Genomic DNA, 26,750 nt, shown 5'->3' with positions numbered 1-26,750 from the left:
CCTCTTCATTATGTTGCATGAAGCCCCCGTGCATACACACTGAGTGCACCTAGTGTCCTTTCCTGTCCCTTGCTCCCATTTTGTTAAAGGGTATCCTCATTTTCTGTACATTTGAACTGCCAGCAATTAATAGACCCCTATCCTTTTGCGTTTTCCAGTGAACATGGGACAAAACAGGTTTCCACAAAACCAGGTGAAGTGACTCCCACTGGCTCAGTTTCAGTTTCAGTGAAAGACAGCACTCCAAAGTTATTGGTTAGGGGGACCAGTACAACACTCCCTGGTATTGTCCACATCTTACAGGAAATGAAGATCTACCACTGACAAGCCACTCACAGTCAAGTGTACAAGTAATGAGAAATCCTATACTTCCTGCAGAGGAGACAGGATCCACAGGAGATGATAGTAATTTAGGTACCTCTGGTGCAAGTATCACAGGTACATGGCTCTTGGGAGCTCTTACAACACACCAATTCACAGCAGCTGCCAATCGTTAGACAGTAGTTGGGATGACTTCCAGATGCTTACGAACATCAACCAACTCATCCTATGTTCGAGAGTAGCACTCACAGTGAGGCTCCATTTTGGCTGGTTCAATGTATTACAAAGCAGTGAACAAATAGTTTTAAATTAAGCTCACAGATTATATTCTAATCTGTTGGGCTTTAAATTTGCTAAATTCCTGTAAGAATTAAAGCAAATACACAAAATGAGATATCTATCAATGCAACACAAAAACCTGTGGTAAAAACTACTACTTTCCTAAAACGTTTTGAGGTTAATGTTAGTTGTTAACAAACTTTAAAACAGAGTTAATTTATGATAAATGAAGAAACTGCAAAACGCTATGCCTCCTTACGGGAAAATTAGATGTAACACAATATGTTAAGAGGATCTGCAACAGTAACTAAATCACAAAAGCCAATTTACTGCAAACTGCTAATAGATGATGCAAAGGACAAAAGTAGCTTCCAAAAATGCTCGAAAAAGCATATGTATTTGCATCTAAATACAATGAAGTACAGGGTTGATATATTATTTGGCAGGGCTGTGAATTGCAAACACTGAATTGCGTGCTGGCCCGCCGGCGCCAGATTTTACTCAAAGATTCGCACACGGCGACAAATTCTAAGTGTGCCCACAGCACTGTAACACTATCATGATTCACACAACTCTTTTTCAGTTTATCTGCTTACGACTGTAACAATTATTTGTTTTAACTCATTATTGAATGTATTTTAAAAGGTAACTATCATCAAACAAGGAAAATAAAAAAATTCCAACATAATTTTGTGATTTTACAAATCATACTATAACTAATAATATTCTTTAAATAATGACTAATTGCTTATCGTACCTATCATATGGCAGAACTTGCTAATAAAGACTTTGGGAAATCAGCCTATATGTCACCTTCTGCTTTGTCTTTATATACTTGTAATAGGAGAAAAGTATCTGTAAAGGAGTCTGTATTCATTTGGGTAAAAGGTAAAGGAGTATGTGAATATGTAAAGTTTGTTGGTGACTGTACTGTATATTTTCATAAATAAATTGATGTTTCTGCAAACTGATCTGTAGCGTCAGCCATTAACCAGACAAGGGTACATCTAGAACCGGGGGGCTCAAGGATGTAAGAGCTTGTTGCGCGATTACGAAGGCAGCTCATGCAACCCGCTAACCATCTTACGCAATCTTGGCAGCGTGCCAGTGGGGGACACCTAGTACAGCTAGTGTTTGCGTACGGGATAACGCTCCGCTGGCATTGTGAAATATTCTAAGTCCCACTCAAGGTCACGCGTTATCGGACTTTTATATAAGCGAGCAATCGCCGCGCAGCGGCTCAGGCGCGCTGCTGCTGCTCCACAGGCAACTGCATTGAATGCTGCCGAGATACCTTACAGGAGATACCGTCGCCGTTCTAAACAGACAGTCTACAAAACCATCGAGAACATTGAATTTGCTACAACATCTGGAGACAAGAAGAATCGTATACCAGTCAAGTCCATTGCTGCTCAAGCGCTGCTGGATGGACCTTCTGTGTTTTGTGGTTGTCGTCTTAATTTTAGTTTAGATATTAATGATTCTTTTGATCATGGTAATGGATGGTTTACTGTAGCCATCCTTTTATTGGATTCCCTTATGGTGTTTATTAAGTCCTTGGCTAAATTCATAATATCCCTCATAGACTTTAGATGGTGGAGACTGTCTACAACTGCCAAGTCTAAACTGTGAGTGCTGGCCGCTGTGGCCGAGCGGTTTTAAGCGCTTCAGTCCAGAACCACACTGCTGCTATGGTCGCAGATTCGAATCCTGCCTCAGGCATGAATGTGTGATGTCCTTAGGTTAGTTAGGTTTAAGTAGTTCTAAGTCTAGTGGACTGATGACCTCAAATGTTAAGTCCCATAGTGCTTAGAGCCATTTGAACCATCTAAACTGTGAGCAACGCAATGTGCTTTTGGTTGTATATCCAAAAATAACTTTTTTGGTCCTTTGAACCATGAAGGAAAATAAAAAAATTCCAACATAATGTTGTGATTTTACAAAGCATACTATAACTAATAATATTCTTTAAAAAATGAGGGGGTTTGGGCCCCCTCAGGCCCCATGGAGTTGTTGCCTGTGCACATGATATATTGGATCAAGGCAGTCAGGTAGATGAAGTATTTCAAGATTCCCGAAAAGCAGTTGACTCAGTACCACATCTATGCTTATTGTCAAAAGTACAATCATACGGTGTATCAAACAAAATTTTGACTGCACTGAGGGTTTTTGGTAATGAGGACACAGCAGATTATATCAGATAGAGCACCAATGTCAGATACAGAAGTAACTTCGGTTGTACTCCAAGGAAGTGTGTTGGGTCCCCTACTGTTCATGTTGCATATTAATGATCTTGCGGACAATATTAAGAGTTACCACAGACTTTCTGCAGATGATGCAGTTATCTATAATGAAGTACTGTCCAAAAGAAGCGGCTTAAATGTTAAGTCAAATCTTGATAGGATTTCAAAATGGTGCAAAGATTGGTAACTTGCTTTAAATATTCAGTAATCTAAATTTGTGCACTTCACAACTTCAAAACATGTAATAAAATTATGACTGTAATATCAATAAGTCACCATAGGAATCGGCCAACTCGTATAAATACCTGGGTATAGCACTTTGTATGGATATGAAATGGAACGATCAAATAGACTTAGGAGTAAAGCAGGTGTTAGATATTCATTTATTGGTAGAATATTGGGAAAGAGCAATCAGTCTAGGAAGGAGATTGTTTACAAAACACTTGTGTGACCGCTTCTAGAATATTGCTCGAGTGTGTGGTACCTGTATCAAACAGGATTAACAGGGTATACTGAACATATACAGAGAGGGGCAGCAGGAATAATCATAGGTTTGTTTCAACCATGGGAGAGTGTTACAGTGATGCTGAAGAAACTGAACTGGCAGGCTCTATGTAAACTATCCTGAGAATGTCTACTAACATGGTTGCAAGAACCTGTTTTAAATGATGACTCTAGGAAAATACTAGACCCCCCCACGTATTACGCACAGTGATCGTGAGGACAAGATCAGAATAATTACAGTGCACACAGAGTCATTCAAACAATCATTCTTCTCAGGCTCCAAATGTGAATGGAACAGGCACTTCTCAGTGCTTTACAGAATATGGGTGTAGATGTAGATGCTATGACCGGCCCTGTGTAAACATAGTTGTAAGCTGTGCTGGCTGCTGATGACAGAAACAAACTCTCATCTTAGATATGAGACTGTTGCTCCAATTGTGAAGTAGATTTATACAAGACACGACCAACAGCTGAATAAGAGAGGGAAGAATGGATCAGCTGAACATCTTTGAGACAGTGTAGAGTCACCAACACACAAAGTAAGAGATGAGGTATGTTCAAAAAATTCCAGAACATTTGTTAATTTTGCGCCAATGGTATGTTGGGGTGAAATGCAGTCAACATCCTTGCACACACCTATGTTTAATGTGTATGTATGTTAGGTATCTTCAATGCTGTATTGAGCAGAACGTTGTGACTCACAGTTTGAAAATTTCGAGATGGCGCAGTTTGAGGAGCAATCTGTATCTGACATATGTGACACTCAAGAAAACTTTTAAAGAGGCACAGGGAGCCAATGGTGATGAGTGCTTAAGCCATACTCAGTGTTATAAATAGTTCACACAGTTTAAAAATGGCCAGACGGAAGTTAAAAATGATCCTCATTTGAGACGCCCATCGATGTCTACCGACGACGCTCAAGTGAGAAGTGCTAATGAAATTGTGCCTGCCAATCAAAGACAGACGGTGTGAGAGAATGCAGAAGAATGTAAAATTTTAGATGGATCATGTCATGAAATCCTGACACAGCACCTTAGAATGCATCATGTTCAGCCCATTGGTCACAAGTCAAGACCCAGAATGACCTTCGCCTCGCAATCTGTGAAGATCTTTTGGATTCCACAAATGAGAATGAGATGTATCCTAAGATCATCATACGTGGTGATGAGACATGGGTTTACAGTAAAGATGTTGAAACCAAGGTTCAATCTTCACACTGGGCCAGGAAAGGTTCTCCACATCCCAAAAAAAGCTAGTCAGGTCACGTCAAATGTTAAAGGCATGCTGATAGTTTCCTTTAACTTTGAAGGATTAGTTCATCAAGAATTCATGCCACAGGGACAAACGTTAATCAATGGTGCTATCAAATGTGGTGAGACAATTCATGGCCCTTGTATCACAACACATCCACACATTTCTCCCTGTTGATGCATGACTACAGCACAAAAATGAAGTCATTGCATTGCTTCATTCTCCGTACTCTCCAGACCTGGCCCCTGCGGATTTTTTATTTTTATTTCCCAAGATTAAAACCCCATTCAAAGGAGAAATATTTGCAACAATAAGATGAGATAAAAGAAAATTCAGAGATGATTCAATGTGATTCAGTTGGAGAGGAGCAGAGACAGGAAAAGAGAACTGCATGCATTGTCAGAGAGTGGTGCACATTGATGATGAGGAGGCATGAATGGGGTGGAGGTGACAGAACAGACGAAGAGAGACTGTTGGTTAGGTGGTGTGGGAATACTACGTTATCACAGGATGAGGCCAGGATATTTTTGGGTTTTAAGGTTAACTTCCATCTACACAATTCAGAAAAGCTGGTGGTGGCAAGGAGGATCCAGATGTTCCAGGTTGTGAAGTAGCCATTGAAATCAAGCACGATACATTCAGCTGCATGTTATGCCATAGGACAGTCCACTTTGTTCACTGCCAAAGTTTGGCACTGGACATTCAACATGGCGTACAGCTGGTTGGTAGTAATACCAATATTTAAAAAACTGTGCAAAGATTGCAGCAGAGCTGGTATATGACATGGCTGCATTCACAGGTGCCTGGGAACTAGTAGAATAGGATAAGCCTGATACAGAATTTGAATATGAAGTGCTGGATGGGTGGACTGGTAAAGCCTTGCACCTGAGTCTTCCACAGAGACATGATCTCTGTAGCAAGGGGCTGGAACTGGGAGTGGCATAAGGATGGACTAAGGTGCTGTGGAGATTGGGTGAGGAGCATCTTTGGTAAGATGACCCTTATTTCAGGGCATATAATCAAAGCCCTCAGGAAGGATGTGGTTTAGTTGTTCCTGTCCAGGGTGGTATTGATTGATGATGGAGGCACTCCTTGGTAGCTAGTTTTTGGGGATGGAGGGAGGACTGTGTGTGTGGGCGGGAGTGGGGGGGGGGGGGGGCATATGGCATTGGAAATCTGTTTGCAGATTAGTTCAGTGGATTGTGTCTTTCTGTGAAGGCCTCTGTGTGGTCTTCAGGGTAGTGGGTAAGGAAGTTCATGTCACTGCAGGTATGCGTTATCCAGTTGGCCGGGCTGTATGGTAGGTTTTTTTTGTGTGGAATGAACAACAGCTGTCCAAATGCAGGTACTATTGATAGCTGGTGGGTTTAATGTGAACAGGGGTGTGGATAGAGCCATCAGCGAGAAGGAGCTGGCATGCTGTGTTGAGGACCAGATGAAGCAGATGGGAGAGAAGGTGTTGAGGTTGTGAAGGAATGAGGATAGGGTGTCTTTGTCTTTAGTCCAGATCATGAATATATCATAAGTGAATCTGAATTAGACTAGTGGTTTGGTGTTGTCGTTTGAGACGCTAGCAAGGTTTTTTCTAGATGGCCTATAAATAGGTTGGCACAGGAGTGTGCCATGCAGGTGCCCTTGGCTGTGCTATGGATTCGTTCATATACCTTCCATTCAAATGGAAAGTAGTTGTGTGTTTGGATACAGTTAGTAAGGTTTATGAGGAATGAGTGTTTAGTCTGAAGGATGTTGGGAGAGGTATGTTAAATAGTGGCAAAACCATGGGAAAGAGGAATGCTGACGTGTACGGAAGTGTTGTCAACAATTACTAGTAGGGACACAGGTAAAAGGATGGGGATGGTGGGAAGTGTCGAGTCGAGCAGTATATTGCTCCCTCCTACGTATATCTCGCGAAGAGACCATGAGGATAAAATCAGAGAGATTAGAGCCCACACAGAAGCATACCGACAGTCCTTCTTTCCACGTACAATACGAGACTGGAATAGAAGGGAGAACCGATAGAGGTACTCAGGGTACCCTCCGCCACACACCGTCAGGTGGCTTGCGGAGTACGGATGTAGATGTAGATGTAGATGTAGATGTAGAAGTGGGTGATGATGTAGAAGGCTAGATTTTGGGCAACTGGTTGGAGGTGTTGGTCAGTACGAGCTGAAATTCCATGAATGGAAGCATAAGAAATAACCAAGACAATTGTGTTTGTGAATTTTGGGGAGCATGTAGAAGGGGTGTGGGTGTGTGTGTGTGTGTGTGTGTGTGTGTGTGTGTGTGTGTGTGTGTGTGTGTGTGTGTGTGTGTGTGTGTGAGAGAGAGAGAGAGAGAGAGAGAGAGAGAGAGAGAGAGAGAGAGAGGGGGGGGGGGGGGGCTGCCATTTTGGAGTTGGAAGAGAAATGGGTTCAAAGGAAAGGTTCTGAAAAGAGCCCAAGGCTTTAAGCGGAGATTGGAGGTTATGCTGGGTTTCCGAGATGGGATCACTCTGGCACAGGTTATAGTTGAAGAGTCAAACAATTGGTGGAGGCCTTCTGCAAGGGAGTCATTGTGATTCATAATGGCACTGCCAAGGGCACCTGTATGGAACCTTTCTATGCAAACCTGTTTATGCACCATCTAGAGGAAGCCTTGGTCTGATTCAGGTTCACTGATATCTTTATAAACTGGACTCCGGGCCAAGACACCTGTCTTCATTCCTTCACAACCCTCAAATTAATTCTCTCCCCGCTTCACCTGGTCCTCCGCAACCCAGACTGCCATGTTCCTGTGGGTTGGCCTTCTCATCTCTGATTGGCCACACTTCTGTCACAATAAACCCACCAACCACCAACATTATCTGGATTTTGACATCTGCCCTCCCTTTGACACCAAGAAATTTCTCAAATGCACCCTGTCCACCTGGCACAGCATATCTGCAGCTACAAACTCCCTTGCCCAGTATGTTAAATGTTGCACATGGACCTACACAGACAGGTGCTATCCCCCAGATCTAGTCTGCAAACAGATTTCATGCCCCACACCCTCACACATCTTGAATCCTCTCACCACACTCCATAAAACAACTACAATGGGCTGTCCCCTCCTCAACCCAATACCACACGGACTGGAACAACTGAACCACATCCTTCATTACAACTTTGGTTATCTATCATCACACCCTAAAATGAGGGGCACCTTACACAAGATCTTTCTCTAATACATTACTATGCTACTCCCAGTCCCAGCATCTTGCCACAGGGATCACACCCCTGTGGAAAACCTAGGTACACAAAGGTCCACCCACAAAGCACTTTTTATTCCAGTTCTGTCAAAGGCTTATCCTGCCAAATAAGAGGATGGGCCACCTGTGGAAGTAGCCATGTCATATAGCAGCTCTGCTGCAAACACTGCACAACTCCTTACATTAGTAAGACTACCAACCAGCTGTCCACCAGGATGAATGGCCACCACCAATGTGTGGCCAAGGGCAAAGTGGACCATCCTGTGGCACAATGAAGCTGAATATAACATACTTTATTTCAGTGGCTGCTTCACAGTCTGGGCCATCTGGTTCTCCCCTCCACCACCAGTTTCTCTGAACTGCTCCCAATATTATCCCAGCCTCATCCAACAATAATTTACTGTTCCCACACATTAACCCAAGAGTTCATGCTCCCTTTATTCTATCACCTGCACCCCACTCAAATTCCCTCATCCACATTCTGCACTGCTCTCTGCCAATACACTCACCTGTCTATTCCCCTCTCTGCTCCTCTCCTTTTCCATTACCCCTCCCCCACAGTGTCCCGATGCAGCACCTCGCAGCCTTGTTCTGTCACTGTCTAGTCCCTGCACACATCACTCTTCTTTCCTCCAACCTACACCCTACTATTCCTCTCCATTCCTTACCCCACTCCAGATTGTTGCTTCTGTTCAGTGAAATAATTGCAGCCTGGCCAGAGCAGCTGGAGATGAGGTGTGCTTACTTTGTGTGTGTGTGTGTGTGTGTGTGTGTGTGTGTGTGTGTGTGTGTGTGTTTGTGTGTTTCTTTTCTGAAGATTTTGGCTGGAAACTCGAGTGTTTAACAGTCTTTTCATTGTGCCCATCTACAACTCAATGTGCCACCATTTTAGTGAATAGCAATCTACCATTTCCATAACTGCTGATACACCAAAATGGACATTACATTGTTGTATTAAGAAATAAGGTGTAAGAGTGTCTCATCTTTTTGAAGATTAATAAAGTTTTGAAAACATCTACAGCATGAACCTATTTCAACACCATGTAAATAAAGAGGTCAAGTTTAAATAGTTATACATTAACATCTTCCTCTTGTAGAATAAATACAGAAAAAAGAAAAAGATGGTACACATATAAAGGCACGCGCGCACATGTGTGTATGTGCGTCTTGCAGAAGGGGGGGGGGGGGAGAGATAATTATCTGCTTTTGGTTATTAACTACAATTTTTATTTCAATACATGACTCATTTTGAGCCCTGCGATCTTATCTGTAAGTGACTGATCAGTTTACATCACATCTCAAAAACGTGTTGCTTCTGGTCACCAGCAATAACAGTTACATAGTTTTAAGGTACAGCACGAGTAAACACACACATGCATACAAAAACTTTCAATTCCACAGCACAGTTACACAACATTTAACCAAGTGTCTACACGTTTAGATACTCTCCGATTTTTTTTTTTTTTTTTTTTTAATTTTGTGCAGATGTGTTCTGGAACTAGAAGTGTTTGTTTACATGTAAATGTGTCTACACATGCTATACCTAAACTCCATGTGACCACTGCTGATGATAGGTCACTAGTAACTTGTTTTCAAATGATCAAGCAACAGAGGATGAGCCCCCACGGCTCAAAAAGAATAATGTTCTATTTAAAATAAATTTTTTTAAAAAATCTATGATTAGTGACTGAAGGCAGTTTGTTTTTTGTTTTACAAAAGCAAAAGTCATAGTGACAACACCTGTCAACAACAATAAAGCTTTAGGTACAATTCCGTTTCATTTTCCTATTTGTGTGTGTGTGTGTGTGTGTGTGTGTGTGTGTGTGTGTGTGAGAGAGAGAGAGAGAGAGAGAGAGAGAGAGAGAGAGAGAGAGAGAGAGAGAGAGAGAGAGAGAGAGAGAGAGAGAGTTCTGACAATAAAAGATCACCAACTCTAACTATTTGTTACTCTACCAAAAGCAGAGAATGACCAAATGTTTTACTTCATAATCCTAATTAATCTTGTCTTCAAGATCCCCATTTATCATTTGTTATAATTATGTGGTGTTAAAGATTACTGTAACTGACAAACAAATTCAGATTATGATGTTTGAAACAAATAAAAATTACTTATAGGTACCAGAAGCAGAATATTATGAGACACCAGGAGTGTAGTTCACAGACTTCTAGATGGATAATGAACTGAGTCTGCATCAGCTCATGGATAAGTTAACCAAAAATCTCAGCTCTGTTTGCTTTTCACCTAGGAAATCTTCCTTATTGGTTGACCTGAAGACAGGATTGCTGGCATACTTTGTCAATGCTGTCCTATGGCACAATCTTTTGGACCAATACAGCTAAGAGCATAAATGGATTTATGCTAGAGAACTAAGTAATAAGAATTTTGCGTAAAGTTCAGAAATGAACATCTTGCAGAACCCTCTTCAGGGACCTTGGGATTCTTATGCTTGGATGTCATTACATAACGAGAACGAATTTACGATGAACTATAAAATTCATGGTCAAAAACTAAAAAGTAAAAATAATTTCATATAGACTATTCATCTCTATCTAGGGTTCACAATAAATGTTTATATTCTGATGCAAAAGGTTATTGTCAGACATCATGCAAGAATCTGAAAAATCTGATATATTCAAAAACAAAGTAAGAGAATACCGAGTTAAACACTTCTATAATTTACCAGAGTATTTAGACCCAAAGAGCTTGCAGGTTTCCACTGGTCGATGGTCGAATCTCGATGGTCGCGTGCTCACTGTGATCGTAACTGAGGATGCTGTTTAGTCAATATGTGAACACATGAAGATGGTCTGCTGCGAAGTTCGATGTTTAACAACGTACATGAACAGTGTGCTCCGAAGCACTTGCGCGTGCATCAGCATTGTCCTCTTATGGCAGAGATACCACATATCACCATCTATTCTACTTCACAGAGCAGACAAACCTCTGAAGCCCACATCCTGTGAAGAGTTGTGGACGTTTAATGCAGCAATCGCAGTCTGGCCAATGTGAACAGAGATAGTCACTTGTGTATGATGTGTGCATGATATGCTAGAGCTAGAGCTGGGTCTACCAGGTGGCGTAGGATGTAGTGGTGGACAGTGATCATAATATTCTAAGTTATCAATGTAAGTCTGATGCTGGGTTTATTGCTTGAAATAAGTAGGGCCGAATAATAGGCTGCCGCTCTCTCTGTTCAAAAAGAGGATGAACAAACGATGAGAAGCAAAGATTAGTAGAGATTCGTACTTCTATGAAGGCATCTATGCACAAGGCTTACAACAGCTACCACCACTACATCTTGGCTAAAGATCTGGCGGAGAACCCAAAAAATTTCTGGTGCTATGTAAAATTGCTAAGCAGGCTTAAGACTTCCATCCAGTCACTCGATGATGAGTCCAGTTTGACAGCAGAAGATAGCAAAAGAAAGGCCGAAGTTTTAAATACCAAGTTTAAGAAATCATCCATGGAGGAGAATCATACAAATGAACCGTCATTTGACCATTGCGCAGAGTTCTGTATGGATGAGATAGTAATAAGCATCCTCAGCATAGAGGAACAACTGAAAGAGTTGAAAACGAGCACGCCACTAGATCTGGATGGAATATTATTTCCGTTTTACAAACAGTACTCTACACTCTGGGCCCTTACTTAGTTTGCATTTATCATCAATCTCTCAACCAGCGCAAAATACCAAGAGACTGGAAAAAAGTACAGGCGACTGCTGTATATAAGATGGGTAAAACAGCGGACCCACAAAATTACAAACCAGTATCCATAACTTTGGTTTGCTACAGAATTCTAGAGCATATTCCGAGTTCAGATATAATTAATTTCCTCGAGACTGAGAAGTTCATGTCCACGAATCAGCATAGCTTTACAAAGCATCGCTTGTGGAAAACGCAGCCTGCTCTTCTCTCACACAATATATTGCAAACTATGGATGAAAGGGCCACAGGAAGATTCCATATTTCTAGATTTCTGAAAAGCATTCAACACAGTAGGTATATGCACACAGAACAGGCTGCAAGATATGTGAATTGTGGCTGGTTACTGTGCCCCCACTGAGAGAATCTCTACTCTCATAGACCAACACCTTCAACATATTACCCAGAACCTATCCTCCTATATAAAAGATAGCAACCATTTCCTCAACCAAATCTCCACAGATCCTCTCCCTTTACCACACCACGCCCTGCTTGTTACCGTTGATGCCACCTCCCTGTACACTAACATTCCTAATGCCCATGGCTTTACTGCTATCGAACACTACCTTTACAGACGCCCTACGGATTCCAAACCTACAACCTCCTTCCTAGTCTCCATGACCAACTACATCCTCACCCACAATTACTTCTCCTTTGAAAGAATTACCTACAAACAAATCCGTGGTAACGGCTATGGGCACCCACATGGCACCATCCTATGCTAACCTATTCATGGGCCATCTAGAGGAATCCTTCCTAAAAAAACCAGAATCCTAAATCCCTCACCTGGTTCAGATCCATTGATGACATCTTTGCTATCTGGATTGAAGGTGAGGACACCTTATTCACATTCCTCCAGAACCTCAACAACTTCTCCCCCATTTACTTCACCTGGTCCTACTCATCCCAACAAGCCACCTTCCTAGATGTTGACCTCTGCCTCAGAGATGGCTACATCAGTACCTCCGTCCATATCAAACCTACTAACCACCAGCAATACCTCCACTTTGACACCCATTTCATACCAAGACATCACTTCCGTACAGCCTAGCCACTTGTGGTCGTCTCATCTGCAGTGACAAGCAGTCCCTCTCTAAATATATTGAGGGTCTCACTGAAGACTTCACTGACCATAATTATCCTCCCACCCTTGTACAAAAACAAATCTCTCGTGCCTATCTTTCCAGTCTCCCACCAGCTCCTAAAGTCCCAAAGTCCGGACACAGAGGAGCAGTCCTCTCGTAACTCAGTACCATCCGGGAATGGAGCAACTGAATTACATTCTCTGCCAGGGTTTCGATTACCTCTTGTTGTGCCCTGAAATGAGTAATGTCCTACCCACTATCCTTCCCAACCCTCCTACCGTAGTATTCCGCTGTCCATCGAACCTACACAATATACTCTTCCATCATTACACAATCCCTTACCTCATGGTTCATACCCCTGTAACAGACCTAGATGCAAGACCTGTCCCATACATACTCCTATCACCACTTACTCCAGTCCGGTCACTAACATTACCTATCACATCAAAGGCAGGGCTACCTATGAAACCAATCATGTGATCTACAAGCTAAGCTGCAACCTCTGTGCTGCATTCTATGTAGGCACGACAGCCAACAAGCTGTCTGTCCGTATGAACGGCCACCAACAAACTGTGGCCAAAAAACAAGTGAACCACCCTGTTGCTGAGCACTTTGCTAATCATGATACCCTTGATGTCACTGACTGCTTCACATCCTGTGCCATATGGATCCCTCCTACCAACACCAGATTTTCTGAATTGCACAGGTGGGAACTTTCCCTGCAATACATCCTAAGTTCCCGTAACCCTCCTGGCCTCAACTTTCATTAGTCACTGTCCTCACCCATCCAGCCCCCTCCCTGTTCCCATTCCAGCACTACGCAGCCGTCATTTCACCGCCACACCCAGTCTTAATTTCTTTCCTTTCTGCTACTTCCTCCCTCCACACCTTCTCTCCTACCCTCCGTCTAAACTGTAACACTTCACTGTCCGCCATTCCCACAATACTACTCCTCCCCCTCCCCCTCCCCACCCCAGCCTCCTGCTTACCCCCACCTAGTCGCCACTCCCATCATGCACTGGTGCTGCAGCTTGCAGTGTAGTTTCAGTTCTCCGAGATGAGACTGCAGATGTGTGTGTGTGTGTGTGTGTGTGTGTGTGTGTGTGTGTGTGTGTGTGTGAACGCGCGCACATATAGAATCTCCCGCTATATGGTAGGAAGCAACTTTCCTTCTCTCGTATTGTTACATTCCATCCTGGATTTTCCATTGTTCGAAAATGAAAGTTAATGTGGATGAATAAGAATAACAAACCCGTAATGTTAGGATACAGCATTAGTATTGTCCTGCTTGACACAGTCACAGCATTTAAATAGCTGGGCATAATTTTGCATCAAATTTTTACAGCAAAATCAGAATATCTTCTATTGGATGATAAAATGTCACGAAAAGCAAAAGGGAGTATGTACCACACTTACCAATGCTTAAGTATGGTTTAGAAACATGTACCCACTAAACAAAGACCTCAGCAAAATTAAGACAACAGAAATGAGATTCATTAGAACTATGAATCAAACAACTAGACAGGACAAAACCAGGAATGAGGTGAATAGAAAAGTAGCTGGCAATGAGGTTCCTGTTAGCACTTTCATAAAGTGGTATCAGCAGGTAATGGTAATGAACAGTGAAAGCTCTGCCAATGTGAACCAAGTAGGAAGAAGACCATGGGGAAGCCCAATAAAATGCTGGATAGAAGTCTCTATAGAAGAAAGATTAGATGTGGAGGATAAAGGACACAAATGGGAAGTTTTCCTGCAACAAATATGTATGAAAACAGAAGGAGATGGTGAGCACTTGTACGCCACACACGGCAAACTGGAGTTGGAAAAAATAATAATGATGATGATGATGATGATGATGGTGAAGAACATTGCAGTGCAATATGAAATGGAATGAGCTTGCGAGGTTGTGGTAGGGAACGTGAAAGGTCTACTTCAGCTAATTTCGAGAATTTCAGGAAAGTGTTGTTCATGAGGCTACATATAGGACGCTAGTGCTACCTATTTTTGAGTTGTTCTTGAGTGTTTCGGATCCGCACCCCGTTGGACTGTAAGACAACCTCGAAACAATTCAGATGTGAGCTGCTAGATTTGTTACCAATAGGTTAGATCATCATGCAGATGTTACAGATATGCTCTGGAGCTCAAGTCAGAATCCCCTGGAAGGAAGCAGACATTCATTTTGAACAACTAGTGAATTGGCATTTGATGCTGACTGCAGAACATCCCTATCGTCGCCAACATATATTTCACATAGGAACCAAGAAGATAAGATACAAGAAATTAATGTTAATATGGGGGCATACAGACAGTTGTTTTTCCCTCGCTCTATCTGTGAGGGGAACAGGAAGGGAAACAAATAATTGTGATACAGAGTACTGTCCCCCACACACCATGCTTGCTGAGTGTGTACGTAGATGAAACAACCTATTTAGGATTATGTATTTGCATCAACTGATAGAACCCAGTAAATTAAACCATAGGTCAAGATATAAGCATTTCCCTATATTATCAGCACTACATCTGATTGCATCAAATATTTATGAACTACTTTAAAATGAAGCTGAACAAAAAGTGAACAACTTACCTTATGTGCTTTCAGAGATGAATCATTGCAAGCAAGAGTAACATCAACAAATGCCTCATTTCGCAACAGCTGATGGAATACCGATGTCATATTTGACTGATAGTTGTTCCAGCGAAGGCAGTAATGTTGACCTGCCATGCTGAACACAACAGCAGTCACTGTAACATGCAGAAGTATTACAAGTTAGTTTATGCAATTATTATTTACTAGCTTAACAGTTCAGCTGGACAAATCTCTAAACAATCTCTGAGACAATGCTTGTAGTGTTGTCTTGTACAGTGCACTCTGAAAAGTGAATCAGACACCAAGATAAGCAAAAAGTCTGACTATCTCCGTGATCAACATTCGCTTCATCTGACAAGAAAATGAAAACAAATCAACTGTTGCATTTATTGTTTTTTAGATAACATCCTAATTCAATGCAAAGAAATGTAAGCTTCTCATTGCATTTCTGTGCAAACACCACATCTCAAAAGTGATTATTTCAATGACTAAACATTATTTGTTCACATGTTTTCATTTCCATAACACACAACTATGAAAAACCCATTTTACGTACACATAATGTGCACCAATACATCTTATTTTATTGTACTTGAAAGTCATAACCTAACATCAATGTTACTGCATAAATGACATTATGTTTGGTACTTTACATTTCTACAACATTTACTAATAGGGCTGTAACAAAGTCCAGGGAAGGAACTATCAACGAAGTACAACAAACTAAACATACAACTGATGAAACAATTTCTCCTAACAAGGTATCACACACCATATAACAAGCAGCATGAAAAAGGAGTGCAATCAGACACAGAAGAAAGATTATGGGCTTAACAGGACTAAACTGCCTGGTTATTGAGTCCGTCAATTCACAGGGAATAGGAGAATTGACAGCTGCAGGGTCTGTGACCATATCATTGTGGTTGAAAATGTATGTGACAGAATTATTAACCACGTAACTAAAAAGCGAGATAAAACCCAGGCAGCTAAAACTGTATCCAGTCAGTGAAGGATACACCCAGAAGGGCTGTCTTAGTACAACTAAAATGGGGTGAGAAATTAAAATGGATTGAGAAAATACAGACTGTACAGCTAATCACCTTAAAACTTAACTGGATAGGCAAAAATCTACTCATGAAGTGGCAGCAGGAGAAAACTCATATGAAAGTATTGGAAATGTGCACGCTTTCAGAGGCAGTGACTCCTCCTCCTGGCAGAAGGGTTGAAGTGAAAGGAAAAGGGATTAAGGAAAAGTGATGAAAGAAGAAGAGTGGCAAGGTTTAGGAGATGGGAAGTTACAGAAAAGTTGCCAAGAACCCCGGGTCAGGGGAGACTTATCAAGCAGGATAAGAAAGAAAGACTGACCCTCGGAACTTCACTGGATGAGATTCAAAAACCTGAGAGCTTGATGGTAGAACATAGGGTAAAAATCATGATGGTTACTGACAAACCTGGAGCAACAATTAACAAGAGTGGAAAGTTATAAATGCACTGTACTTGGTAGACAGGCGAGGGGAGGGAAGAAGAGGGAAGGGGTGGAGGTGGGGGGGGGGGGGGGGGAGGGAGTGAGGAACAGAGACAGTAAAAATATATGCTGACACCAAACAAACTAAAGTAATCCAGAATGGAAACATCTGGAAACATCCCCCAGGAGTGCTAATTCTGCAAGGTTCACAGGAGAGCTTCTGTAAAGTTTGGAAGGTAGGAGATGAGATACTGGCAGAAGTAAAGCTGTGAGTACCGGGTGTGAGTCGTGCTTCGGTAGCTAAGATGGTAGAGCACTTGCCCGCGAAAGGCAAAGGTCCTGAGTTCGAGTCTCGGTCGGGCACACAGTTTCAATCTGCCAGGAAGTTTCAAACTAAAGTAAATTTAAATCAGTTGGATGGCAAGAACCAAGCATATGTCGCAACACCAGTTCCAGTCCTTTGCCTTTATACCTCTTCCCTTACCTTCCCTCCTGCCACGAGAAGGACCCGCAGGCTCTGAAAGCTTCCACACTTCTATTACTATTGTATAAATTTCTCCTGCTTAGTAAAGAGATTTTTTAATGTATCCAATTATTTAGCCTGAGGCCACTCTAGGGAACACTGCAGCAAGAAGTACTCCCCCCAACAACCATTCCTGACATCAAACATTGACATGCATTAAATTTTGTTATACATTTTTTCTCAGAAAATGTAAGACTTCGGTAGCTGCTAACCCATCTTTCACAAATATCTGAGGTAGTGAGGTTGATTGCTTCTCAGGTTAGCATGCAGGGCACACACAGCGACAATGTGAGCGATCACAAGGTCACTGTTGTAGCTGCACTGTGGGGGAGAGTCCTTCTGATGCAAAAGGAACTCGTGGGTAAGACTGGAGTAACAATATGCAGTCAGCAAAGTACTAGGACATCTTTCTGAGAGGCCTGAAGAGAAGTATGCCAGGCCTTGGTGGTCCCCTTGATCACTCTCAGTCAATAAGCTGATCATGGTAACCTCCAACTGCATATCCCAGGATTTCAACATCTGTTGTTGCAATTGCAATCTTAAGTCACTGTCTGGTACCCCGAGCTCAAGTTCATCTCCTGTGGTTGCTTCTTTAGTTAATTTGTCAACAAGTTCATTTCCTGGAGAACCCGAGTGACTCAGTGACCAGATGAATGCTACTTTCATTCCAGAGCTGTAGAGGTCAACCAACATGTTTTGGATGTTAGCGACCGTAAGTTTATTGTTTTGGCAGCTGGTGGAGTCACTACAAACCAGGTTAAGTCCTTTGTGGCAAAAGTTTTAATGTACTGCAGAGCTCTTGATATGGTGACCGACTCTGCAGTGTGTACAATTTATGCACTTGGCAGAGAATACTTCTCATGCCCACTTGCAAGTGCAAAAGCAAAACAGACTGTCGTTGACTTTTGATCTATCTGTGTAAATTTGAATAGTCATGGCGAACCAAATGGAACAAGCATCTAAGAGTGATGGGATCAGTGCTTTTCTTAGGTCTGTCCAAACAATGGCACTGTGTCAACACGGGTAGGATTGTGTATGCCAAGGAGGAACTCTGAACACACACCAGAGGAGACAGTTGGAAGTCCTTGCACTGAGCTTCTAGTTTTATCCCATCTGGTCTACCTATTTTTGAGCAATTCATAAACAGCCTGAACTGTTGATTGTGAAGCAGAGTCGAGTATCACAGACGAGTAGGCATCTCAAAGACTGTGGCTGCATAATTTGCCATGTGTAGCTGGCATCTGACCCATCAATGATGGGACACCTGGTTACACCAGGAGGCTGGATACAGGGCTTCTATGGAAGGCTCCACTTGCCAACCATACAGCACTCGGGTGGAAAAGGTCTAACAAGCTCAGTATTAATGGTTTTTTCTGACCTGTAGGCAAACTTTCAGTAGCGAAGTTGGGATACAATCTAAACATTACAAAAAACGCAGAACTTTGCAGGTAGTGCCCCAGAAGTTGCTGCTGAGAAATCTGAAGGTATTAAGCCTCCTCATGCAATCTGCCTTGAGCTGGTGTACATGTGGTAACCACGTAAGCTTAGTGTGAAATAAAAGGCTTAAAAATTTGAAAGTTTCAATGAATTCAACCAGCTGGTTCCTAAGGTACAGATCTGGGCATGGATCCATAATTTTGTGTTGAGAAAAGTGCACGAAGCTATTTTTGATGTGAGAAACTTTATACTTATGATTCAGGGCCTAATTATGTGCTTTTGTATGGCCAATCAAGTTGGTGCTCTGTGGTGCACAATAATGGAGAGCTATAACACAAAATGTCATCCACACACTGCAATGATGAGATTGTGGGTCCCCAAGCAATCATGATACCACTGACTGCAATGGTAAAAAGAGTTACACTATCATCCATACCTGAGAGACTCAGTCTCCTGTAGGTATTAGTTGCTGAAGTTTGAACCTATCCAGACCCAGGATTGTCAGAGAGAGAGAGAGAGAGAGAGAGAGAGAGAGAGAGAGAGAGAGAGAGAGAGAGAGAGAGAGAGAGAGAGAGAGAGAAAATTCTGGACAAGAATGGGTAAACAGCCCCAGAAGCCCCACTTGTGCAGTGTAGACAGGGTATGATGGCAACAGGTGGTACTGTGTGCCTTCTATAGATCAAAGAATAGAGTAGTTGGGTGTTGGTGACATGCAAAAGCATTGTGCATGCAGATTCTATATAAATCAGTTGGTCTATGGTGGACTGGAATGCTCGAAAGTTAATTTTAAATTGCGATGAATGTTCTTTGGCTTCCAGGCAATAACACATCGTCGCTTGAGCATTCTTTTAAATAACTTACACGGCCTGTTCATAAGAGAGATTGGTCAATAGTTAGTAAAAATTTGACAATCTGTTCCCTGTTTCAGCGTACCCGTCACTGTGAAGTTCAAGTTCCCACCAAATGCAAATAAAAAAACTTAGGATGTGTTTTATGCTGTTTTTGCTAATGTGTTCAAACATTTGATTGTGGATGTTTTTATTCAGGGCAGTTAAGCATTTCACAGAGGAATGGTACTTGTGCTGTTGAAGTGCCCTGTGATTTTCTCTGATAGCTATTTCTTTGGATCACCATGGCACCTGTGTCCATCAGGAAGAACCTGAAGAATAGGACTTCATTGCTTCTATAGCATGTATAATTGTGCCAACAGCACCTTGTACCACTCCTTCAATATCCCTCTTTGAATGGTTTCAAAAGATGCTCTGGAGGTGCAAGCTTGCCAGTTGGTTTTCCAAAGTGATCAATAGGAAAGCAGAAGGTGCCATGAATGACCCACTGGATTAATGGTGAGATGCTCAAGCTGCAGATTGTAATATCTATGGCTGAATGTGTTCAATAGGCCATACTGAAATGTGTTGCAGCTCCAGGGTTCAGGAGGCAGATTTCAAATTCTGAAATTAATTGCTCTATTACTTGATCTGTGCTAGTTGTGGTTTGGTTTCCCCACAAGCAATTGTGGGCATTGAAGTCATGCAGTAGGAGGAAGGGAGAGGCAACAATTCCAACAGCTCATGGTATGATATAGATCTGTCTTGGGGGTTGACAAGTATTACATACTGTTACCCTAACTGACAAGTAGACATGAATACCAAGACTTCTAATATAATGGTTAGCAGCACCAACTAACTGAAAGCATCAGTTCGAATGAGTGTACAGAACCCCTGAGGTCTCCTGAAGTGCCATGGCAACTGCAGAGCAAGTAGAAATTAATTGATGAAGTGGCAATGGTAGTCTTTAGTTACAATGAAGAAACATCACATTGGAATCTGGGAAAGTAGCAAAGGAGAAGTGGGACTATGAATTACTTTACTGGAGAATCATGCTCTACAAGAATGTGTTGTTCTGCATCTGTATTCACAGGCTTGAGCCCCAGCAGAGAGATGGGAGGGGATGAAGGAAACAGGACTGACTGGAGCAGTGGATTCAGCTCTAGTTTTGATTTATCCTCATCTCTGTGAGGTTCCAGTGTCTGTATTTTCCCACTTGAGTTTTGGGACAGAAGAGGACCCTTCTTTTCTATGTATGACCTGCCACCTGCAGCTTGATCAGCCAATGGATAGTGAGAGACTAATGGTCTGTTTTCTGAGAAGGAGGCACCTTGGCAGGTGCCCCCTTCCCTAATGATGCCAAAGAATAACAAGGCAACTCCAGCCGCAATGGGGCGGAGTTCATCCCCTGACAGATAAACTGGTACTGACATACAGCTAGAGCAAGCATTTCTGTCTGAGAACTATTCATCGTACTAGATGTGAATTTTGCTAATATGTTTGTAAAACATCACACCTTATCGATCGGAGTAGTGCAAACTTTTTCTTGGCGTCTTGACAAGAGAGGTGGTCAAATGTTTTATATTCCTGGATTCTCTTCTCCCTGTTGAAAATAGAACATGTAGGTGAACAAAGGGGATTGTTTTCTGGTCATTTACATATGTAGGGGGCTTTTTACAAGGACTGTCCTCATACCCTGTCTTGCCACACAACCCACAAGTAGCCTCATTACTACAGCAGGACAACTCTCATCCAAGACCCCTAACACCCAGATCATCTCACAAAGACGGAAACAACATGGAGCTGTAGGCCTCTGCATTAAGATGATTGCTTTCTATCTGCTGAGACGACCCTGTTGCTATACCCACTGGTGTGGGTGGGTTTAATCAGTTTCACTGCAGATCATCTGGCCTGATGCCACTCCAATGGGTGCCACTCCAACACAGTGGAGGCTACCTGGCACAGCAGCCATTGCCCCAAGTCCCTCTGTCCCAGATTGGATAGATACCTACTCCTCTGTATACATGGGAAGATGACAGTTTAGGCATCAGCAGGGCAAATCCTGTCCTGTCAGGAGGCTACAACTGTGAGGGTACACTGACACCTCCCTCCCCCCAAACAATGGATGAGCTACTGTCTTGGATTTTAGGTGTGAACATAAATCCATTCTAATAGTAGCAATAGAAGGTCATGGCACACGGTGGATAGATATCTAACAAGTCAGACGCCCTTCCCCAAACAGCCTGCATTTCAGCTTGAGGGGAAGGTTCTGAAATAATTTAAAACTGATGGGTGCCCTAATTATGGACAAGTCGTCAATGTAAAAGATTCTCTAGAAATAGGACTTCTTTTCATTGCCTTTTATGACAGACATGGAGCAACAAGACATATAGTCCAGCCCCTGACACCACCAGTGGGGCAGAAGAAAGGAGATTCAGAAAACAGGATGGAGTCAATTCCTGAGAACCAGCCACCAATCAGTGCTTCACGTATCACCCGGGGCTTGACAATCAGCAAACTCTCGTCATGCCTTGAGATGACAGGTACCTTATTTAGAATCTTAATCACAATCTTTAAGTTGTATTACGTAAACCACCCAAGCTACACAATATCTGATGCCACCCAAATGCTAATTTTGTCCCAAATTCTGCACCTTATGGGACATTCTGCTGTGGATGATCCAAGTGAATGAACTTTAACATCTGGTTGCTGAACAGGCTACACATTGCCTGTCAATGAATAACCACTGCTAAAAAGGCACAATCATGGCTATCCTGTTGTTGAACATCTTGCACACCACAATGCTTCAAAGACTATGTGCAAATTCTGAAACCCTATGCCTCCTCAACTTCTCTGAATAATGTAAAATTTGGTGACTGTGGATACAGACCAGGGAAAGCTCAGAGTTAGGAGAGGTTAGGATGGGGGAAACAAGTGGCTCAGCAGAAATAACAAAATGATGATTACCTATGGTGAAAAGAAAGAGAGAGAGAGAGAGAGAGAGAGAGAGAGAGAGAGAGAGAGAGAGAGAGAGAGAGAGAGAGATATGTTCCCAAAGCCATGAAATACATTGGAACCTCACTTAACAAGCACCTCCCATAATGCACAATTAACATAATAGGCAAAACAAATTGTAAAAAAGTGACTCTTTAATAAGCCACGTTTCGCGTAACAAGTGACGATGACTTAGTGTGACATCACCAGCTATTCACACGCAGTGGGGGAAACATTCAACAATACGAACACCTTTCATTGTCAGCAGCAGCATCTGAACTATATATTTAGTACGTACTGCAGTCTGGGTTTAGTGGTCTTTCTGTTATCATCTTAGTGCAGCCTGTGACCACACATTTTTCTAAACTCGTGTTTACACAGTGTTTTTTTGTGTGCAAATTTTAATAGCCTTCATAAAAATGTCCCCGAAGATAAAGCCACAAGAACACAACCATAAGGAAAGAAAATGACCTTACAATGAAATGTAAAATCATTGAAAAATGCGGAAGTGGTGTGAGTGTTGCTGATTGAGTACGGACATACAATCGGTCTACATCAACTATTTGCACTATCCTCAAGAACAAGGACAAGATTAAGGAGAGAGATGCTTCAAAGAGACTGACAAGAGTATCTAAACAAGTGTTTCATATTCTGGACAATGTCGAAAGGTTGCTGCTTATATGGATAAATGAAAAACAATTAAAAGGTGACACTAACAAGAACATTAGTTGTGAGAAGACGAGAATGATTTTCACTGACCTCATTAAGAGGACACCAGGCCATCAGTGGCTAATGAAGTGTCCATGGGAAGCCATTGTTGGTTCGAAAAGTTTAAGAGAAAAACCAGCATCCACAGTGTTTTGAGGCACGGCGAAGCAGGCAGATTCAACATGAAAGCAGCAGTGAACTTTGTCAGCAACTTCATAATGCTCCAATATTCTGAGGGTTATCTTGCCACAACAGGTTTTTACAGTGATGAGACAGGTCTGTTCAGGAAAAAGACGCAGAAGCATACCTTTGTAACAGCAGCAGAGGAGAATGCATTGCCCGGCCAAAAGCCAATCAAAGACTGCCTCATAGTGCTATTATATGCCAATGCAAGGAGTGATTTGAAAGTTAAACCACTACTGGTCCACACTTCTTGAAGGAGTTTCTGAATGGTCAAGTCCGGAAGAGGAGGTTAAATGTGACGTGGAGGTCTAACAACAGGTCCGGGTGACGTGATCTTTTTCGCGATCAATGAAGTGTTTGGTCCTTTGGTGAAAAAAAAATTTGCTTGAGATGAATCTGCCGTCCATGTCTTGCTTGTTAAGGGCAATGCTCCTGCCAATTCTCCAGGCCTACAAGACTACCCCACTCAAGAATTTTGATTTATTAAGATCCAATTTCTGCTCCCCAAAACCACTCTGTTACTCCAGGCTATGGACCAGCAGATTATTTTTAACTTTAAGAAGCTCTACTATAAAGCACTCTTCGACCATTGCTTTGAGTCGATTGAAGCTACCAATTTCACTCTCAGAGAGTTCTGGAAATATCACTTCAACATCACTGCCTGCATCATCAAGATTATTAGAAATCTGTGGGAATGGGTTACCAAAAAACTCTCACTTCTGCTTGGCAGAAGCTTTGGCCAGAGTGCATTGCTGAATGCGAGTCTGAGGCATTTGGGTCAGTACCTGTGGAGCCTGTAGCTAACAAGATTGTGCCTTTGGCCCATGCATGGCACTATAAGTGGAAATAATCATATCAATGAGCTTGTGGACGATCACAGCCAAGAAATGACCACTGAAGAGCTTGAGAAGATGCAGTGTGTTTCACAGGAGGAAGTTGTGGAGAGGAGTTCTTCAGTGGAGGAGAAGGAAAGTGAAGCAGCAATCTTCTGGCGCATTAAGAGAAATGCTGAAAGCATGGAAAGAGAAATGCTGATAGCATGGAAATCAGTTTCGTCACACATTGAAATTATTATGCCAATAAAGCAGGGGCTAGTTGCACTACAACTTTGACAATAATGTTGTGTCGCACTTTTGCTAAGTGAAAAAGCAACGGCAGAAGTAAATGACTACAGATAGCTTCGTAGTAAAAAAGAATTAGTTATGTATTGTGAATAATAAAGTACACAATACTGTATGTATAATTTCCTCCAAATAAATCGCTTCAGTCAGGTAAAGGTTTTAGTACTTTTTCTGCTGGAACACCTTATCGTATTTTACATTAATTTTTATCGGATAAATTTTTTTGCTTAACAAGTGTTTCACACTATGAGTAAGATTCTGGAACAAATTATGCTCGCTATACGAGGTTCCACTGTATTTTGAAAATCAAATATAAGCATTTTGTATTTGTATTTTGTTACAAAAAATCCAGGGAGTGCTGGAGGACAACAACGGCGACTCTCACCAGGGTCTTAACTGTAAGAATTTTGTGTGTGTTTAACAATGAGGTTTTTTCAGTGGTTTGGGTTGTAAATTACATACATATACTAATTGTACCGATTTAAATGTTGTAAATATTTTATATTTCATATGTAAAATCCAGGATGAAATGTAACAGTATTATGGAAAGGATAGTTGCTGCTCACTTTACGTCAGAGACGCTGAGTCAGATAGGCACGACAAAAGACTGCAGCAAAGTGAGCTTTTGGGTAATAAGGCCTTCATGAGAGACATACAAACTACACACGCACACGCACACCTCTTGGAGTGGGGAGGGGGAGGGGCAGCATGGTAGTGCTGCTTGTGGGAGCAGAAATGGATGAGGTGGAGAGAGGGTAGGACAGCTGGCCGCAGTTGGGAGGTTATGCGGCCAGCAGGAGGGCTGGGATGGGGGGGAAGGAGGTAAGTGGGAAAAGAGAGAAGTAAAAAGATTGTGGGTGCGTTGGAGGAATAGAGGGCTGTGTAGTGCTGGAATGAGACAGGGAAGGGGCTAGATGGGTAATAACAATGACTCATGAAGGTTGAAGCCACGAGGGTTACAGGAAAAAGAGATATATTGCAGAGAGAGTTCCCACTTGCACAACTCAGAAAAGCTGATGCTGGTTGAAAGCATTCAGATGGCACAGGCTGTGAAGCAGTCATTGAAATGAAGAATGTCCTGTTGGACAGTGTGCTCAGCAATGAGGTGGGGTCAGCTGTCCTGCCCATAAAGCATACAGCATAGTGGTTGCAAATTAGCTTGTAGATAACATAACAGGTTTCACAGGTAGCCTTGGTTGGGAAAGGTGATGCTTATGACCAGACTGGAATGAGTGGTGGTGAGAGGATGTATGTGACAGGTCTTGCATCTAGCTCTCTTACAGGGATATGAGCCATGAGGTAAAGGGTTGGGAGCAGCAGTTGTATAGTGATAGACGGGGATATTGTGCAAGTTCAGTGTGCGGCAGAATACCACTATGGGAGACGTGGCAAGGATAGTGGATAGGACATTCCTTATTTCAGGGCATGACAAGAGGTAGTTGAAACCCTGGTGGAGAAGCGAATTCAGTTGCTCCAGTCGTGGATGGTACCGAGTCATGAGGAGAATGCTCCTCTGTGGAAGGACAGTGGGACTTTGGGAGGTGGTGGATGACTGGAGAGACAGGGCACGGGAGGTCTGTTTTTGTACAAGGTTGGGAGGGTAATTACGGTCTATGAAGGCCTTAGTGAGACCCTCAGTATATTTCGCGAGGGATCACTTGTCACCATGGATGCGACAATCACTGGTGGCTACACTGTACGGAAGGGACTTATTGGTATGGAATGGGCGGCAGGTGTCAAAGTGGAGTACTGCTGCTGGTTGGTAGGTTTGATAGGGGCAGAGGTACTGATGTAGCCATCTTTCAGGTGGAGGTCAATATCGAGGAAAGTTGCTTGTTGGGTTGAGTTGGACCAGGTGAAGAAAATGTAGGGAAAAGGTGTAGCGGTTCTGGAGGAATGTGGATAGGATGTCCTCACCCTCAATCTAGAATAAGACGATGTCATCAATGACTCTGAACCAGGTGAGGGGTTTGGACTTAGAAAGATCCCTCTAGATGGTCCATGAATAGGTGGTTGGCATAGGACGGTGGCATGCGAGTGCCCATAGCCTTACCCCAGATTTGTTTGTAGGTAATGCCTTCAAAGGAGAAGTAATTGTGGCTGAGGATATAGTTGATTATGGGGACTAGGAAGGAGGTTGTACGTTTGGAATGCGTTGGTCACTGGGAAAGCTAGTGTTCAATAGCAGTAAGACCATGGGCATTAGAGATGTTAGTGTGAAGCAAGGTGACATCAATAGCAATGAGCAGGGCACAGTGTTGTAAAGCAACTGTGGAGAGTTGGCGGAGGAA

General features: G+C 42.4%; 1 protein-coding gene across 1 annotated transcript in view; it reads right to left on the bottom strand.

The window, feature by feature from the left end:
* The window catches only part of LOC126355226 (protein bric-a-brac 1-like), a 208,681-nt gene that overhangs the window by 134,066 nt on the left and 47,865 nt on the right, over positions 1–26,750 (bottom strand). Inside the window, exon 2 of the mRNA XM_050005485.1 lies at positions 15,199–15,356. Within this exon, the coding sequence (XP_049861442.1) occupies positions 15,199–15,336 (138 nt within the window). The 5' untranslated portion in view covers positions 15,337–15,356. The remainder of the gene's footprint in view (positions 1–15,198; positions 15,357–26,750) is intronic.

The sequence above is a fragment of the Schistocerca gregaria genome, chromosome 3, assembly GCF_023897955.1.
Source record: "Schistocerca gregaria isolate iqSchGreg1 chromosome 3, iqSchGreg1.2, whole genome shotgun sequence".
Taxonomy (NCBI): Eukaryota; Metazoa; Arthropoda; class Insecta; order Orthoptera; family Acrididae; genus Schistocerca; species Schistocerca gregaria.
The sequence above is the reverse complement of the archived record's forward strand: the minus strand, read 5'-3'. Positions and strand labels throughout refer to the sequence as shown.